Genomic DNA, 17,500 nt, shown 5'->3' on the forward strand with positions numbered 1-17,500 from the left:
TAAAGAGACGGAGAGAGGGAGGTGAGTCAGAGTGTCTGGCTGGGTTGTGTAAAACCTGCAGTGAAAGCTACCCCACCCCCGCTAGGCAGTGGTGCTAGGGCTTTCCTTTGTGTTAGGGCTTCTTTTGAGGAATTTTGTGCGTCTTCCAAAATTAGAAAGTATCAGGGAAGTGGTCTACGATTTTATTTATTTATTTATTTATTTTGCGAGAACAGGGCAGTCTGGTTGCATGTATTACCGCTTGAATTGTTCTGCTTGAAGATAATTTTAGCTTAATTATGATGCTTATTGCATTTGAACAGATATCTGGAAACATGGCTACTGAACATGTTAATGGGAATGGTACTGAAGAGCCCATGGATACTTCTGCTGCAGTTACCCATTCTGAGCATTTCCAGACATTGCTTGATGCTGGTTTACCACAGAAAGTTGCTGAAAAACTAGATGAAATTTACGTTGCAGGTAAGACGTAAAACTTGCAAAACCACGCTTACAATATTTTATTGGATTCTGCTGTCTTTGGGCTAAAATAGCAACTTTTTGTGGTTTCCAAAAGTATGGGAACTGCAGTCTTACCAAAATCTGTGGATGTTTTCCAATCAGTGCTTTAATTTGTTGTAGTATTTTTCAGAGAAAAGTCTTGGCCCAGGCTACTTGGGCTGAGGGGTGGGGAGGAGAAGAAGTACGCAGGTGACCATAGCAACAGCTGGAATAGGCAACAGATGATTTTTAGCAGCAGTAGGTGATGTGGTCTTTGTGCATTTTTTTTACAGTAGTTGTAGGTAACTGTAAGTAACTGAAGCCTTGGTATTCATCTTCTCACGTAAATGATGCTTCGTGACATAGTATTTGGGCTTGTGGATGCAAAGGTTATTGTATTGGTTCTCTCAGACATGGTAATAGCATTTTTAAGCTTGATTTTTGGATTGTGGTGGTCACTTTTAGTGCTGCAGTTTATTTGGCTTTATAGTCTTTCTCAAAATGTACCAAGGTACCATTGCTAGGGAAGCTAAGTCAGGTTTTGATAGACCCTTCTGAATTCAGTTTCAGGATATCGAAAATAAACTTGGCCTGTGTAACATCTGGTTTCCACAGAAGTCAAATAATAACACAAATGCAGTAACCGTTACTCTGAATCTTAACTTTTTTTGACACTTTTTGATTAACAGAAGGTTAAATACACGTAAATATTTACCTTTAAGAAGACTAAGTGACTTCTTAGGTATAGTAACTTATGTTAATCAGTTATTGATTTAGGGGTCACTGAAATGTGTTACATGTGTTAAATGTGGTTAAACAAGGATTGCTGCCCAAATATAATTAGTAATTTTTTTCTTTTTTCTAGGGCTAGTTGCACATAGTGATCTAGATGAAAGAGCTATTGAAGCTTTAAAGGAATTTAATGAAGAAGGTGCATTGGCAGTGCTTCAGCAGTTTAAAGACAGTGATCTCTCACATGTTCAGGTAATGTTAAGTGATTTAGAATATAATTGTTGAGGGATAAACTGCTAGTTGACTGGCAAGAGGTTTGCTTAAGTCTTTTCAGTGGTCCATATGTGATACGTAAAATGGGCACTGTATTACTTCAAAGTAAAATTAGATTCTGGCTTGTAATTTTTTCAGAACTGAAGATTAATATATCTTTTGCAGAACAAAAGTGCCTTTTTATGTGGAGTCATGAAGACATACAGGCAGAGGGAAAAACAGGGGACCAAGGTGGCAGATTCTAGCAAAGGACCAGATGAGGCAAAAATTAAGGTATGTGCCTAAAAGATAAAAGTTACGTGGTGTGTCTGTGGTTTTTCAAAGCTGTTGCGACAGGTACCTTGATTCTTCTGGAACTGTGCTTTTCTTAAAAAGGCTATTTTAGATTATTTGTCATTATTTGAAAGCTGTCACTTGCATTTCTATCTTACACTTCGTCCTATTGAAGAGGAAACAATATACTGTTAATTACTGGAACTGAATGTATATAAAAGTGAAAAAGATTTGACAGTTTGCTTCATGTCTAGTTGAGACAGTTCTACTATTTCACAGTTGAAAGTTTTCACAGGTAAAAGTTTTCAGAAACTTGTCAGCATAGACCTTTGAGTTCAAAATGTGTAACTTCAGCTACTGGTGGTTGTTTTTGTGGGTGTGGGTTTTTTTTTTTCCTTAAGTTCATTTTTAAAGCAACTCCACAATAAGGAGGAGATACCATATGTGTCTGAAAAGACAGATTGTAATGGATTTAGCCCACTTCTTATGATATAATCACTGTTCTCATAAACCGTACCCCAAACTGTCTTAGTAATGGACATGTTATTTCTTGGACCTAGTCTTCTAGTAGCAAGAGACTCCTGTCCTGACAGTTAGGCATACTATGAGTTACTTTAAAATTCCGTGATGAGCAACTTTACCAAAGGTTAAGGAAAACCACCTAAGCATTGCTTAGTTGATGTCTTAAAAAGCAAGATTCTTTCATCTTTAGCTTTCCATGTGTAAACTGCAAAATGAATGCGTTATGTATTAGAAGTAACTATATAGCTTGCGAAACTAGAAAATCTTTTTTTCTCCTGACTTTGAGGCTGGGATGCCGTAATTATAAATTAAAAAAACCTGATACACAAAAAAGGCAATAATGTGAGGACTTAGTTAACTAATGTAAAGTAGCGTAGCTTTTACTGCTGATGGCTATAGCATTTAAAATACCTTTGCAATTTTCCAGTTGCAGAATTACTAACTCTTGATTATAATTGGGCTTTTTTAATATGCTGTTTCTTTGTGCATAGAATAGATTTGTCTTTGTACAAAATTTTTAAGAACAACTAATTTCAGAGGAGTTTCTCGCTATATATTTTGCATACTGAATTTCGGCTAACGTTTTAAATTGGTAGTATATCTGTGATGCATGCAGTGATTCTAGTGAGGATCAGTTGTGCTGGGATGCTGTATGTGCCCATGGAGGGGGATAGGAGAAAGGAAATAGTACTACCACTTCAGTGGTGGGATACCTGAAGCAGTCAGTGTAGTGTTCCAGGGGTGTAAGCACTTAGACATGTGTTCTTTAACTTCACACTTAATGAGTAATCTCGTTAAGTGAAGGGAACTCCTGTGCATAAATGTTTGCAGGATTGGACGTGCCAAAACAAGAAGTGGCTCAGACTAAGATCTTTGTAATTAAAGGGAAGCTCGTTATTCTATTACTTGGCTTTTTTTTTTTTTCTATGAAAATGAAGGAATTGGGAAAACTCCACGTACATGTCTAATTTTCTAGCAGTGTTTCTTTACCTGGTAATTCTAATAATTGTTTGGCAAGTTTCTTATTGGAAGTACTAGCAGTAGGCTTGTTTGCCTGTGGGAGTTTCAAAGCAGTACAGTTTAAGAGGAATAATAAGCATGTCTGTGAATGAAGTGCATCTAAATGAGCTCAATTTGTATGTGATTTTAAAATTTTAAGTTTCTTACTTGAAGGCACTCTTGGAGAGAACCGGCTACACTCTTGATGTGACTACTGGACAGAGGAAGTATGGTGGACCTCCTCCAGAGTCTGTATATTCAGGACAACAACCTTCTGTTGGTACAGAGGTAAGGAGAAGAAGATGTTTATGTAGACGTATTCTTATTCATTGGAAGTATTTTTTTATAAACAAGACTCTATGTCTGCTGTAGATATTCGTGGGCAAGATTCCAAGAGACTTGTTTGAAGATGAACTTGTTCCATTATTTGAGAAAGCTGGCCCTATATGGGATCTCCGCTTAATGATGGATCCACTAACTGGTCTAAATAGAGGATATGCTTTTGTCACTTTTTGTACTAAAGAGGCAGCTCAGGAAGCTGTTAAACTGGTAAGTTTTCTTGGATTTTTTTTTTTTTTCTTTTAAGAACACTCTAGGTTATAAACAGTTGTCCTGATCATAATGCTTAAATGCTTAAGATGAAACTGTCATTGTTAGATAATTTCATAAATGTCCACTACATGTTTTTAGTTATTTCTACATTGTATGTGAATTTTTAATGGCCACATTAGGGACGGTGTGTGTGTGTGGGAAGCCAGTGAAATTCTGTTTTGTCCAGGTGGATGAGCTTTTATTATTAACAGAAGTTGTCTTAGCAATAGTGACTTCTGAGCTGTCTGCATCTGGATGAGTTTTGGAGAGAAGTGCTGTTTTGGGTTGCTGTGGTGCAAGGAAAGCATTGGTCTGATTTGCTTGTGCACCAGCAGGGGGACCCGTGCTGGAAAAATGCTTCTGAAGTCATAGAATTTCATAAGATACTTCAGATGGGAAATAATCACTCTTGAGTGTTAAGGTCTGTTCTGTTTGCTGCAGCTGACTGTGAAAGGTCATAAATCCTGCCAGGTTAAAAAAATATTTCCTCTGTTTTACACAGAGGTGTGAAATAGTTTGATATGAGGAATAGGCCCCTCTTAAGCTTTCCAGGTTTTAGGCATGAAGTTTCCCCTTTTTTTAAGTGATGGCTAAGAAACACAACCCTGATCCTCGCGCTGCCCCTTTGTTTTTCTAGTTAAATTGAGTTTTAATTTTTTGAGCTAGTTACTACTGCGTTGATATGGCCAAGATCAGTGTGTGGTATGACCCTCAAGTGCTTTAATATAGTAGGGTCAACATCTCTTTTTTTGCAGTAAGGTACATCTTAAACCATTAAGGTACCTTGTTGACATACTAATAATGTAAGTTAGTTGGTGGAGACAAATCAAGCTGAAGAGATGGGAATGTGTTTTGAAAAAGTGTAGAAATGTCTACAAAAGTGGAAGCACAAAAGTACCTGGTATATAATGTTTAGCTTTTAAATTAAAATGGTTGCCGTTCCTGTGCGCAATCTAGATATACTGAGGGTAACTCTCTATACCTCTTTGTACTTTGATTGTCAACCTAGCTATTCATATTGCGTGTGAACTCTTCAAGAGTTATGCACATGGCTTAGCAAACAGTGAATCAAGTCAAATATGTTCTCAGAGGCACCTAGTAAACGAACAAAAAGGAATTTTTCTTCCCTTAGCTGGATTTTGCTTGAAGGCAGCGTGCTCTGAAAAGTCATTCAGGTTGTGTTTTAATAAAAGTAACATCAGATCCTAGCCCCAGTCTTGCACTGAATGATACAAGGGAAGGAGGTACTTGGTGTCCCTTTATATCTGATCTTTGATATGCAGAGGGAAAAAAGCATTGTGTTCTGTTTTTTTTCAGTTAAATAGCCACTGACTGTAATAGTTGAAAAGTGGTGTCATTGATGGGGCAGTGTTTCAGCCTTCATGCTAACTTCTTTGAGGGCAGGGTGAGTTTTAAATTGGATCCTGTGGCATTTGTCAGCTTTTGAATGGTTCCAATGATAGTTGGCTGGCTAGTTTGGTATGTTATAAGTTTCCTAAGTTGTCTGGGAGTGATTTGTAGGGGTACTAGCAAAACATGGCTGTAGAGCTCGGCTGAAAATCATGGGTCTGTCACTTGTGTTAGTTGAACATGCATGGGAAATGCTGAACCCTTGGTCCTAGCTGTTTTAATATCCTAGTGTTCTAACAGGTGGTGTTCTTTTTGATACTACCTATAATCTTCTAATGTGTATACAACTTACCAGCTTTCTGGACTCCCTGGGACAGGGTTTCTTTTGTTATTTCCCATCTTCTTCCCAGACGCTTTTTTTTCTTTTTTTTCCATTCAGGACTCTGAAGTATAGCAAAAATGAGAATAGAAATCTCTGCATTGCCTGTAGGCTTCTGAGTAATAAGAGACAGCTATGAGGTTTTGTCAATACCCAAACTGCAGCAGAGAATAAACTGACCTGTCTTCAGGCTCTTGCAGTTGGTGTAACCTATTTTACATATAATTCATATTTGCATAACTGTTGTATCATCCACAGTCTTTATTGCAATTTAATGTAAAACTGAACTAAAATTTTTTGATAAACTTAATGTTAAATTACCCTCTTTGTTAACCAGAAGAAATCTTGCAATTTAAAAGGTTGAAGCCTTGATTTTGTATATGCATATGCATTTTTAAACCACTTAAAGGGGAGAATTGCCTAAATTTGTTTGAAATACCTTTGGACCTGTGCTTGAGATGAAAATGGAGTGATGCCATGGCCTGACACTGAGAAGGCTTACAGATATGAACAGTAGTTAATTTTATGTCCAGTACTTAATCCAGTGTGGTTAACCCTTAAGTAGAAATGGCATCTCAAATGTTCACACAAGCACTGACTGTCAGAAGTCTAATTTTTTTTTTAACCCCAGGCATTTTTTTTCCCTTGTTTGTGTTTACCTTCTGTTTGATATTGGTTGAGTCAACAATTATAACTCCAGTTGTGTTCTTTTGCACACATGTTCCAGTTCTCCCTCCTGTTTCATAAGAAGTTGTTAGATTTCAGTTTTTCAAAAGCCTTCTGAGTGATTAACGTTACTGTAGACGTGTACAGGATAAATACTTGTGAGGTGAAGCTTGTAGGAAAACATACTGAAAGCTATAGTAGCATGTGCTGTATTTTCGACTAGAGCAAGTGTAAGCTTGATCAAAGTGCAGGTACAGGTGAATTATGCAAATACACCCCTTAAGCAGTTTGCCAGCTATGCATAGCAGTACAACTTGCCATTTGCTGCTGGAAATAAACTAAAATTGCTGGTGAAAGTGGATAAAAAGACAAGACAGAACGTCTGCATACTTTGACCTGTTTGTGAGTAGGTTCTTACAGAACTTAGCAAAAAAAAAAAAATCTATCATAGTGTCTAGAGGGTAGTAATATCTCTGCTACTAACTTCAGGCACTGATTCAGTGGTGACAGGAGGGGGAAGCAGTGTGCTGACAGAGCTAATTTGGTAGCCTGACTGTTTTGGCACTTCACTTAGATCATGATTTGGGCCTGTTCACGTCTAATCTAAGTTTACAGATGGTGTTGCAAACTACCTAAAACCCACCAACTTTATATTCAAGAGCACCTAATTCAAGACTGTTTTCTCTGTGTTAAGAGAAACATATAATGAAAAATAGTAGTTAATGTATTGTAGTGTGGAAAAAAACTACTAGAAACTACTGTCAATGTGGAACTGCAATATGGTAGAATATTTTAATTTTTTTTAAGTTGTTATTTCATTGCCATGACTTGTATGAGAGGCTCTTTTTGGATTAAATGGGTAGCCAAACTTTGATCTTAGACTTTAACAGGAACAGTTGGATAATATCTTCTACTATCCGCCTAGAATAGATTATTTCAGTTGGAAGGGACCTACAGCGATCATCTAGTCCAACTGCCTGACCACTTCAGGGCTGACCAGAAGTTAAAGCATTACTATTAAAGGCGTTGTCCAAATGCCTCTTTTAAACACGGGGCATTGACTGCTTCTCTAGGAAGCCTGTTCCGGTGTTTGACCACCCTCTCAATTTAAAAAAAAAAAAAAAAAAAAAAAACTTCCTAATGTATACTTCAGTTAATCAAGAATCAATTTGTGTCTTTTCCAGACTAATAAACTCTCAGCTTTTTTTAAAAGTGTTTCTTTAAAGTATTTTGAGCTACTATAATCTGTCCCTTCATTAATGTGTATAAGTCTATTAGTGATCAAAATAATATATGTGCAGTCTTCCTATGCAGCTGTTTCCTACTTTAAAGTCAACTATTCCTCTGCCACATGGGTAACAGATACGGGCATAGAAGTCTTTTACTGTATCCTACTATGCTTTGAGACATAATTAGTTGGGAAGATGCCACTCCAGATCCTTTTCACATGTACAGTTCTCCTTTTAGCTCACTTCTGGTGCAGTTAATTAGCTTTGAAAATTTTCAGTTATGTAGTTTTTGTTTGCACAAGATAAATACATAAAGGTCTTTACCCTGATTTTAGTGTACAAAGCAAGAAAGGGTGTGGGAGAACTGTCTTGTTCAGTAAGGTTTACCACCCAACACAAAACAACTCATAGAACAAATAGCTAGATTAAATTTTACAAAGCTGTCCTGCTACTTGTCAATAAGATGTTGACCACAAAATACATTTTCCTAGCTAAAGAACTGTCTGTTGCAGGGCTTCCAGTTGGAAAGGGGTTGATGTACCACCAGTTGACCTCCCTGCTGCTTGTTTGGATGATGCATGCCTGTGTCTGCATCTCAATGAAAGGCATTTTTTGTCAACAGATGTCTACTGGGAGTAATGCTTTTTTTTTTTTTTCCTTAAAACTGCTGACTTGTTCAGGGTGTCTTCTAAACAGTTTGTTGTGGGAGAAGAATTTGAACCAGAAGTCTTAGGATTTTGAGTCAGTAGAAGGTTGTTCTTGCCACTTACTGTCTCTACATGTGTAATCTATATGCTTTGGAAAGTATTTGCCAACTGCTCTTGCACATTTTTTGGAGAAGACCTGATTACAGCTCACTCTCTTTTGTTAACTATGGAATTTTAGAAGGGAATCTGACTCCTGTCTTGTATTACATAAAATTCAAGAATTCATAGGTACTTGAGGAATTTGCATTTTTTTCTGCACTGTTATGAAGGGAGAAGCCTTGACCTTCATGACTTGGATATAAGATTTACCTTTCATGGTTCTACGTGGAAAGTCTCCAAAGAAACATGTATTAAGAAAAAGGCTTGAAGAAGAAGGAAAGAATAATTGTTGGCTGAAATTGTGGAGATACCTTAGAGAACATGGGTATACTTCAGAACAGTTGAATATGCATCATAAGAATGTGTTCAGCTCCAAAGAGTTTAATATATTACTAAATGCTGTGTTTGCAAAAGTAAAATATTTGGTATGCTGCTGTTGGAAGGGACTAAAAATTATCTGTAACTGATGATTGTCCAATTACTTTTCTTTCAGTACAATAACCATGAAATTCGTTCTGGAAAACACATTGGTGTGTGCATCTCTGTTGCCAATAATAGGCTTTTTGTTGGCTCTATTCCTAAGAGTAAAACCAAGGAGCAAATTGTTGAAGAATTTAGCAAGGTAACAGGTAAGTCAGTAACTATGTTTTGTAGAGCTGGAGAGATGTCAAACATGATGAGTGATGAACTCTTGGCTTATGGTTGAATGATGATTAATCCAAACAAAGACCACTCAGCATTTGTCCCGAATTTTAGGTGTGTGTTTTGGTTTTTTTTGTTTTTTTTTTTTAAACTTTTGCTGAGGGCTGAAATATTTGTGATTAGATTAGATGTGTGGTTCCAAGTTTTACCTAGAGAATGTGTGTAATGTTTTAAAAAACCATTCAAAGGAATAGATGGTTTAATTATTTCAATACAAACGGATGTTTTAAAACTTTCCAAGACAAAACTGAAGCAAGTTGGAGAACATAACTAGTTCTGTGCTTCAGAATTCTTAGTGATTTGATAAGGATCTCTTTATGTTAGCGGCATATGAACTGGCAAAGGTAATGTTTGATGGATTTCTCTGTTACTGAGTGACATACTTCAGGTTCCTTGGAGCAACACTGAAACTTTTTAGATGTCTTAAAGTCATGCAAGTTTGATCTCTTGTTGTTTAGACATCCATGGAAAAAACACATGCTGATAAGTGGTGTGACTTAAGGGTTTGAGGAGAACTGACAAAGCACAACTTTTGGCTGCCCTTATCTCTTCTCCATTCAGTTAGAGGAAAGGTACTCTTCCGTAGCTAATAAGCTTTTTTTCACTTAATAAAAATGGAACATGAATTGTGATAGTCTAATGTCTCTCTTTGAAAATGTTGGCCTAGAAGGTAGGGAAATCTGATTATGTACATGGTCTCCAAAGTCTAGTGTGTTCATGTCTTTTTGGAACCACTTGTTAGATGCATACTTACTAGAAAGATAATCCGTACTTTAGAATATAAATTCATGAATGGAAGCCATAACAAATAAATACTTTGCTTAATTTCAGAGGGTCTTACAGATGTCATATTGTATCATCAGCCTGATGACAAGAAGAAGAACCGGGGTTTCTGTTTCCTTGAATATGAAGATCACAAAACCGCCGCTCAGGCCAGGCGTAGGTTAATGAGCGGCAAAGTGAAAGTCTGGGGAAATGTTGTTACAGTTGAATGGGCTGACCCTATAGAAGACCCAGATCCTGAAGTCATGGCAAAGGTAATAAAGCTATAAGGGAACCATAGTACATTTAAAGTGCCTTGTTCCAAAGTAAGTACTTCCTGACATTAGCCTAAGTTTAAATAGCATCTTTCGGCCTTCTTGACAGAGGTGTTGTAGGTGAGATGATAAAAATATGAATGCACTCTAGAATAGATGTGAATTTAAAAACTGTATTGACTGATGTGACTTTTGTGCTCCCAAGGCTGAATGTTGAACATAATTCTTTCCAAAATGGCACACAGGGTGATGTACTTATTTATTCACCTGGAAGCAGTGGTGGTGACTCCAGAAGTTAAAATGGTTTTGTAGCATATTTGGAGGGACAGAAATCTAGATATTATCGCAGAACAAGCCTTAATTCGATTTAACTTGGCTTTATTTATCGCTTCAGAATTTGAACATGTCAGTAAGATGCGCAAATGTATTTTCAAAGTTGCCTTTAGCAGTTACTTCTGAGAAGTTAGGCAATTACTTTGTATTTGGAACGCCGTATCTTTATTCTTAATTTGGGGGGTGGGGTTAATTTCTTAAAATACTTAGACTAGTAATATTTTGGATTTAAAGTATTTCAGTGAAACTGAAGTCTTGACTGTTAACATTTTGATGTATGCTGTACCAGTTGTTCTATATGTGTGCGTGATATTTTGCTAGAAACTAATTACCTGATTTTTTTTTTTCCATCAGATAACGCCCAACCCTGTCTTTTTTCAGTTATGTTGTATAGCTGAGTTGTTTAATGAAAACTAGCTAGCCCATATCCTTATCTCTTTCTCTTTGCTTGCTTTTCGTCTGTGCTTTTACTCTCATCTGAGACACGTCACTTGCTGGAGTCCTACTTTGATGGACCTAGTAAGATAGCTTGGCTGGGATCTCCTCTTTGGTGAGCCATAAGGGAAAAGGGTTGGGGTGGGGGCTTATTTTAGGGAAAAAGCTGCTTTTGTAATACTGGTATTACAGAAGCTTTTTGACTGGCCTGTCTGCAGACTTTATTTTTCTTGCCTGGCATCATAGACTGTCGGCAGCGGGGAAGAGGCTGGCAGGTAAAATTTGTCGAAGGTGGCACTTCCTAAATATGGCAGCCTATTTATCTGTTCAGGCTCTTGGCTCAAAAGAGAAGAGACCTAATCCAGCAAACTGTTAAAATAAATGAGCAGGAACTTATGCTGACATGACTGAATAGATGAGCAGGAAGTGATAGGGGACATAATCAGGTGTCTTTCCTAAGTGAGTTTACAGATGTGGGGAACGAAAGGCTAAAGAAATTAAACCACTTGATAGTGGTTTGCCCCATTTAATATACATTTTTTTTGAATGTGTTAATGCCTTGTGTTGTTTTGTATTTGAAATAGGACATTAAAAGGGAAGAAACTTAATTTTGGAAAATGCGCAGAAAAGAAACGTGTACTTCTACTGCCATATGCTGAAGATAGGGCATGGAGCTTGGGTTGAGGACGTATGGAAAAATGAGACTGTGTGAATGAGAATACTGAAAAAGTAGAGAACATACAGCTTGTGCCTGAAGGCAGAAGTTAAGACAAGCATTGGTGTCTGACCTTTCTTGCTGGCTGCGTCCCTTAGTTTATTGTTGCAACAAGGAAGGTCTCATCTCTAGTCTTTCTTGCCCACTTACTGCACATTTGGAGAAACTCTGACCACATCTGCTACTTCTGGAAGCATTAGGTTTACTTTCTGTTGTTTACTGCAGTCCTTCTCCTAAGAGAAAGAGCAGCTGAGCTGTTGCTGCAGTCAGTAATGTCCCAGATGTGATCTGCGGGTTGGCTGTCATTGCTTCTGAGTACTGTCAGTCGGGAGCGAAGGGAGAGCTATTGACCCTTGTCATGTTACACATTCCCATAGTAGAAGGCTCTGGAGGAAACACGGAGTAGGAGGTTGCTTTTATCAGAGTAACCATCTGATCTGCGGTTTTCTTGTCAAGACTGCTAGAAAAGCAAATCTGTAAGAGCAAACACCGGGAAGACAAATTCGCCTTTGTAGCCACAAGGTGTTCCTAAATACCTCACAGAAGCAGCATGTCATTTCATCAATATATGGACACCTAATAGTTTAAACTTCTGAAATGTTTACTCGAACCTTTTTTCCTTTCTCCTCCAGGCTTTTGCTTAAATGTTGTGGAGAGTACTGTATGCGTGCATACTTAAAATTTAAATGGGCTGATACCTTAAATATGAAGTACCTTGAGCGTGATGAGGTAGAAAGCTGGATTCTGATAGGTGCTACAGGAGATGAGTGCTTGTACTGACAGATCAGAGTATAATTGGTTAAGTAATTGATTTCTGGTACAAAGTGAAGTTTTTTCCAACTTCCAATAGCTGCGTTGATAGCATAACTTCTCCTAAGTATTATTTTGGTGCCTCTTATATCTGTAGCGCAGATAAATTTCTTAATGTTTTACTTAATTTCTGTAGTGTCTGAGGCTGGCTGCAGAGGACATTCTGGAGCGGCACATTAAGCAGCTGAATAAAGACTTAAGCTTGTGGCTGCTTGGTAGATTACAGGACAGGAGACAGAGCTAGTAACCCTTGGAGAATGTGGTAATAAAGTCTGAAGGAGCAGATCCCAGAACTTTTGGGTTTAGTCTGATGTTAAGCAGATTTAAAAGTGGGTTCTGCCTTTAGGACAAAATGCTGCTGCTGAGCATAGTGCTTGTTAGGTATGTATTTATGGACCCTTGCTGTTAGAATCTATGAGCCTTAATGAAGAGGACTTTTTTTTCTTTTTCTTCCTTCCCTCTTCAGAGAGCTTAAGTGAAGTAAAAATGGGTTCATCTTCTCTTAACCTATGCTCTAACCTGCGTCCTAGCTTTGACATCTTCTTTGACTGGTTCAGCTATGCTTTTAAGTTGTAACATACCAGAGGTGTTAAAAAAATTAAGCTGTTAGAGATTAATGGATTTGTCTGTATTGGAAAACATATAAATTAGTTGTTTTTCACTTTAAAAAATGTTGTGTAAGTCAGTGCACCTTGTAACAAAAAAGTGATGATTTTTGAGGTTTTTAATCATGTCTAACAGTCATTGTGAATTTATCAGTGAAAGCTACTTAGGGTTCCACATGAGATTCTAGTTTTCATCCTTATCTAGAGTGCAAGAATAAGGAAAACTTGTGTGAAAGTTACTGGGTTTTAAAACCATTGATTACATCACAAAACTTCCTGTAATTAATTTTCGTGAAATAAGGTTAAGGTATCAATTAGGACAGTTTACTAAAAATGGTTATTACATACGGGTTACAGGAAATAAAGGTTGCTTTTGCCATCAAGGCAGGTAGGAGAAGCTTAGCACGGGATAGGAAGCAGCCTTCCTGATGGAGCGGGCTATGACTTTCATCATCTCCTGATAATGAGCATGAGTTAACTATGCCAAAGATAAGCGTTGATGCACTGGGTCAGATTTAAGATCTGTAGTATCCCTTCTTCCAAGCTCTGCATCCCATCCTGGTTTGGCTAGCGAGTCAGACAAAGATCTATGGAAGTCTGTCCTGTTTGTTTGTAACTTCATTACGTAGTAATTCTTACAAAAAAGGTGTAAGGGTCTATTGAGTTCCTGTATGTGGTGGGAGTAGAGGTTATAGCTCTGCTTCAAAAATCAAAGCATGCTTTCTTTGGTTCCTTCACACCCTGTGTTACTTGTGTTGACTTTCAGGGTTAGGAGCAGGAGGTCAGTGCTGCCATGTACAGTGTTGACTTTACTTTTTGTCATCAGCTAGTTTGAAACCACTGATAGCGGAGGGGATGCGAACAGAAGTTGCAGGGCTTTGCAGCTGATGTGCAACTGCATCGTAGGAAGGCAAGACTGAGAATTCTTTGGCAGTAGGAGGCGAGTAGACTGTCAGGGCACGGTGGCAGCGTATGGAAGGGACTTTCCCTGACAAGTCAGAGGCTTGTACAATGTGAGAACTCACGGATGACATCATGCAAATGTGCTAAAATACAGTCATGTAGTGTAACCTCAGTGTGGACACAAGGACAAGTCTTTGAATGCTAACGGGCCACTAACCTACGTGGTTCCTGGTGGCCAGTGTACGTTGTTTGTTGTATTAAATAAGAGTCTAGTTTAAGCCTTTGTCAGCCTGCTCTGTGTTTTCTTTTGTAAGCAGTTGGTGATTGATGAAACTACATGTTGATGATTTAGTCACTGTTGGGCAGTTAACAGGGCATATCTCAATAGCTGAAAGATAATCAACCTCTCTGATCTTGTAAACTGAGTAGTGGTCTTTGTGTAGCTGAAGAGCCATATTGTATGCTTTAGAGAGCTGGGGGAGGGAATAGACTTTGAGTTGCTTGGAGGTGGCTGCTCCTCAAGGGAAGGACACAGTTTGACTTGTAAGAAAGTCCAGGGGTGACTTGGCAGTGTCAGCCTTAGTATCCCCTTCTGTCTGCGTTCTCTCTCCTAGCTGTGGATTCAGGTCACTGAACACTCCTCAGGCAAGCACAGTCCTGATGCTAGGTATTTGGTGTAGCTATAGCATGGGAGCAACAAGTTAAGCAGCTTGAGAGCTGCGGGCCTGTCACCTCTGACCTAGATATTATAGTGATGACTGTTCTGCAAAAACCTGTCTAAACAATGAAATGTTTTGATAAGTTAATTATTTTGTGTGTAATCAATCCTGGTTGCCTTCTTTCAAGTTTGAAAGTGTTTTGAGTTGAAAATTACTGCTGCTAGGATTCTTTTAAACATTAACACAAATTGGATTGACTTTGAGGATACTAATACTTACATAATCATGTTTGAAAACAGATTTAATATTTCTATTAGGTACTTTTGGAGCTAACTCATGTTGTATGAATAAATAAATATATGTATTCATGTATATGTATATAAAAAGCTGTATGTCATGTTGTTTTCAGTCCTGCCAATAGTAATGACTTGCAAAACTTCAGGTTTTGGAATTTAGATCATACTTCTTAAGTCTTTTTTTTTTTTTTTTTTTTTTTAGGTAAAAGTTTTGTTTGTGCGCAATCTTGCCAATACTGTAACAGAAGAGATACTAGAAAAGGCCTTCAGTCAATTTGGAAAGCTAGAGCGAGTGAAGAAGCTAAAAGACTATGCTTTCATTCATTTTGATGAGCGGGATGGTGCTGTAAAGGTAAGTGAAAAGGACTGTAACTCTGTGTGTGTAAGTAGTGACTAAACGTTTAGAAGCTGTGTACTTTTAACTTGAGAAAAAGCTCTGTCTGGCGAAATGGTAACACATTGTCACTGATAACTTTGCCCTCTCTGGGTGTCTCCTGGGAAGACACGGTTGCTAGCTTGAAAAGTGGATTTTAGATGCATCCTAAGTGATTCTGCTGATGAGTATCTAAGATAATCACGTGTGTTATCATTTGAAACTGAAGTGCCAGAAGTTGAATGACTCTTCTCACCAAATTATTTTAGAATCTAAAGCAGTTTCTCTAGGCCAGGTGATAAAAGCTTAGGTAATCTTTTTATTTTCGAGGGATGGAATGACTTCCTTTTTATGGTGTGGAATAAGCACCTTTTTCTTTTTGATGAGAGGTACTAGACAATTGAGTAATTGTCATTCCTGGATTTTGCTAGCGTGGTCTTGGTGTTTTTTCTCCTCTCATCTGTCGTTAGGAAGGGAAAGTTTTAATTCCTCTCCTGCCTATAGTGTATCTATATTTATGTTCCGTGGGAGGATGCAGGATACAAGGTGATTCAGTTTTTCTTACTCATCCAGATGCCTTAAAGCAGATGCTTTGGGAGATGATGGAAAGGGTCTTTTCATAGGATATGTATCCTATCAAGGCGCTTATCTATGTAGAGTCCCTAAAAGTGGTAGAATCTTCAGGATTCCCCTGCTTGAGTTTAACTTGCAGCAATCACTATTATCTGTGGGAATTGTACATATGTGTGTGTGTTGGTGGATTTTTGTTGGTGGGGGGTTTTTTTTTTGGTTTTTTTTGTGGTGGTGGTTTGTTTTGGGCTTTTTTGTGGTCAGAATGAGACTGTTAAATTCTAATTTTTGGCTTCTGGTTTAAAAAGAAAGTTACATTTATTACAAGTAAAATGAAGGAATAAAAACACACACACTGATCTCTAGCTTTAGTAGTGTTTGCATGTGTGCTGACATTAGGAATTTATCCCTTACTGCAAAATCTGTACTGGAGGACAGTTCCATCACTTCATTAATTGAAACAGCTTGCAAAGATTGAAGCCTGTTTACAGTTCTGAGTGGAGGATTTCTAAACTGATACATGCAGTCCTGGGTTTGAGAGCCAAGTCAAGAGGGAATGCATAACTCTGGAAGCCATGATACTATGCTGTCTTATTACTTTAAAAGTTACTTTAGCTTTATATTGTTATTTTAGCTCTGGATAAAAAAAATTTAAAATGCATGCTCTAAAAGATAGATAAAATAATAACTTCAGATATGCTTAGAAATATATTTAAAGTCTGGTTAATTCCTTCAGGCAATGGAAGAAATGAATGGCAAAGATTTAGAGGGAGAAAACATTGAAATTGTTTTTGCTAAGCCACCAGATCAAAAAAGGAAAGAACGGAAAGCTCAGAGACAAGCGGCTAAAAATCAGATGTAAGTGTAAATGCATGCACATATGTTGTATTGCTTCAAAAGACATGTACACTCCTACAGAATTAGAACTTCTGGATATTTTAGTAGGTATACTATAGTGTATACAGGTTTCCTGGCTTCTCTGAAAATGTTGGATTCATTTAAGTTGTTTGCATTTTACTTAAGATCTAGTAGTGGTGTTGGTGAGAATTCATGTACTCTCTTGCTCTGTTTGTTGAGTGTGAGAGCACTAGAGGAAATGTTCGAAGGTCATGAAACATACGCACTTCCCACTTTTTATTCTAAACTTTCTTGTACTTCTGCACTGATATGTCATGTGGATGAACGTAGCAACATGCGCTCCTCCCAGCAGGCTTAGCAGTATTGGTACAGCCCTCCCTGTTTAGTAAAGTGCCCACTGAAAGGAGGATCCTGACGTTCTTTTTTGCCACTTCCAGAACATAGATCTGCTCTTGAAGCCTATAAACTTGTACTAATGGATGCCTTGCAGTAATAAATGCTGAACAGGGCTGGGGGGGAAGGGGGGGAAGGCATTTCTTGCTAGTGTGTTCTGCTTAATGTTCTCATGTGTTTTTCTTCTTGGATATCTTGTAGCTTTCCTAACCGTCTTCCCTCCCCCACCTTATTTCCAAAAATAACTTCTGGTAGTGCTGCTGTGCAGCATCCAAGAAGACAGAATAGTGAGGTTACCAGATTAATACAGATCTCCAGATGGTGACCTACTGTACACATGGAATTGGTTAAGTTTTCCCTGCTTATAGTTTTTGTAACTTCCTTGGCCCTTTTGTTCTTCCTTGGGCATCTGGTGTTACTGTATGAAGTGAATTTCTTTTTTCGTTTGTTTTTCTTCTATGCCAGGCAGGCCTTTTCTGTTTTGCTTAGATCCTCTGGTGATACAATTTAA

The 17,500-nt window shown here is 37.9% G+C and overlaps 1 protein-coding gene across 10 annotated transcripts in view; it reads left to right on the forward strand.

Annotated features, from left to right (window-relative positions):
* The first annotated feature begins 304 nt into the window (after positions 1 to 304).
* Positions 305 to 17,500, forward strand: part of LOC104135373 (synaptotagmin binding cytoplasmic RNA interacting protein) — a 39,485-nt gene continuing 22,289 nt past the window's right edge. For all 10 annotated transcript variants that reach the window (XR_004841143.1, XR_004841145.1, XR_004841144.1 and 7 more), the window contains exons 1-9: positions 305 to 462; positions 1,346 to 1,464; positions 1,651 to 1,758; positions 3,454 to 3,567; positions 3,652 to 3,828; positions 8,794 to 8,929; positions 9,834 to 10,039; positions 14,998 to 15,147; positions 16,475 to 16,596. Coding sequence is in view for 3 of the 10 variants with exons in the window: in XM_035888467.1 (XP_035744360.1) it covers positions 315 to 462; positions 1,346 to 1,464; positions 1,651 to 1,758; positions 3,454 to 3,567; positions 3,652 to 3,828; positions 8,794 to 8,929; positions 9,834 to 10,039; positions 14,998 to 15,147; positions 16,475 to 16,596 (1,280 nt within the window). In the remaining 7 variants the exon portion in view is untranslated. The remainder of the gene's footprint in view (positions 463 to 1,345; positions 1,465 to 1,650; positions 1,759 to 3,453; positions 3,568 to 3,651; positions 3,829 to 8,793; positions 8,930 to 9,833; positions 10,040 to 14,997; positions 15,148 to 16,474; positions 16,597 to 17,500) is intronic.

Source organism: Egretta garzetta, unplaced genomic scaffold (assembly GCF_000687185.1).
Source record: "Egretta garzetta isolate BGI_Z169 unplaced genomic scaffold, ASM68718v1 scaffold430, whole genome shotgun sequence".
In the NCBI taxonomy this organism is placed as follows: domain Eukaryota; kingdom Metazoa; phylum Chordata; class Aves; order Pelecaniformes; family Ardeidae; genus Egretta; species Egretta garzetta.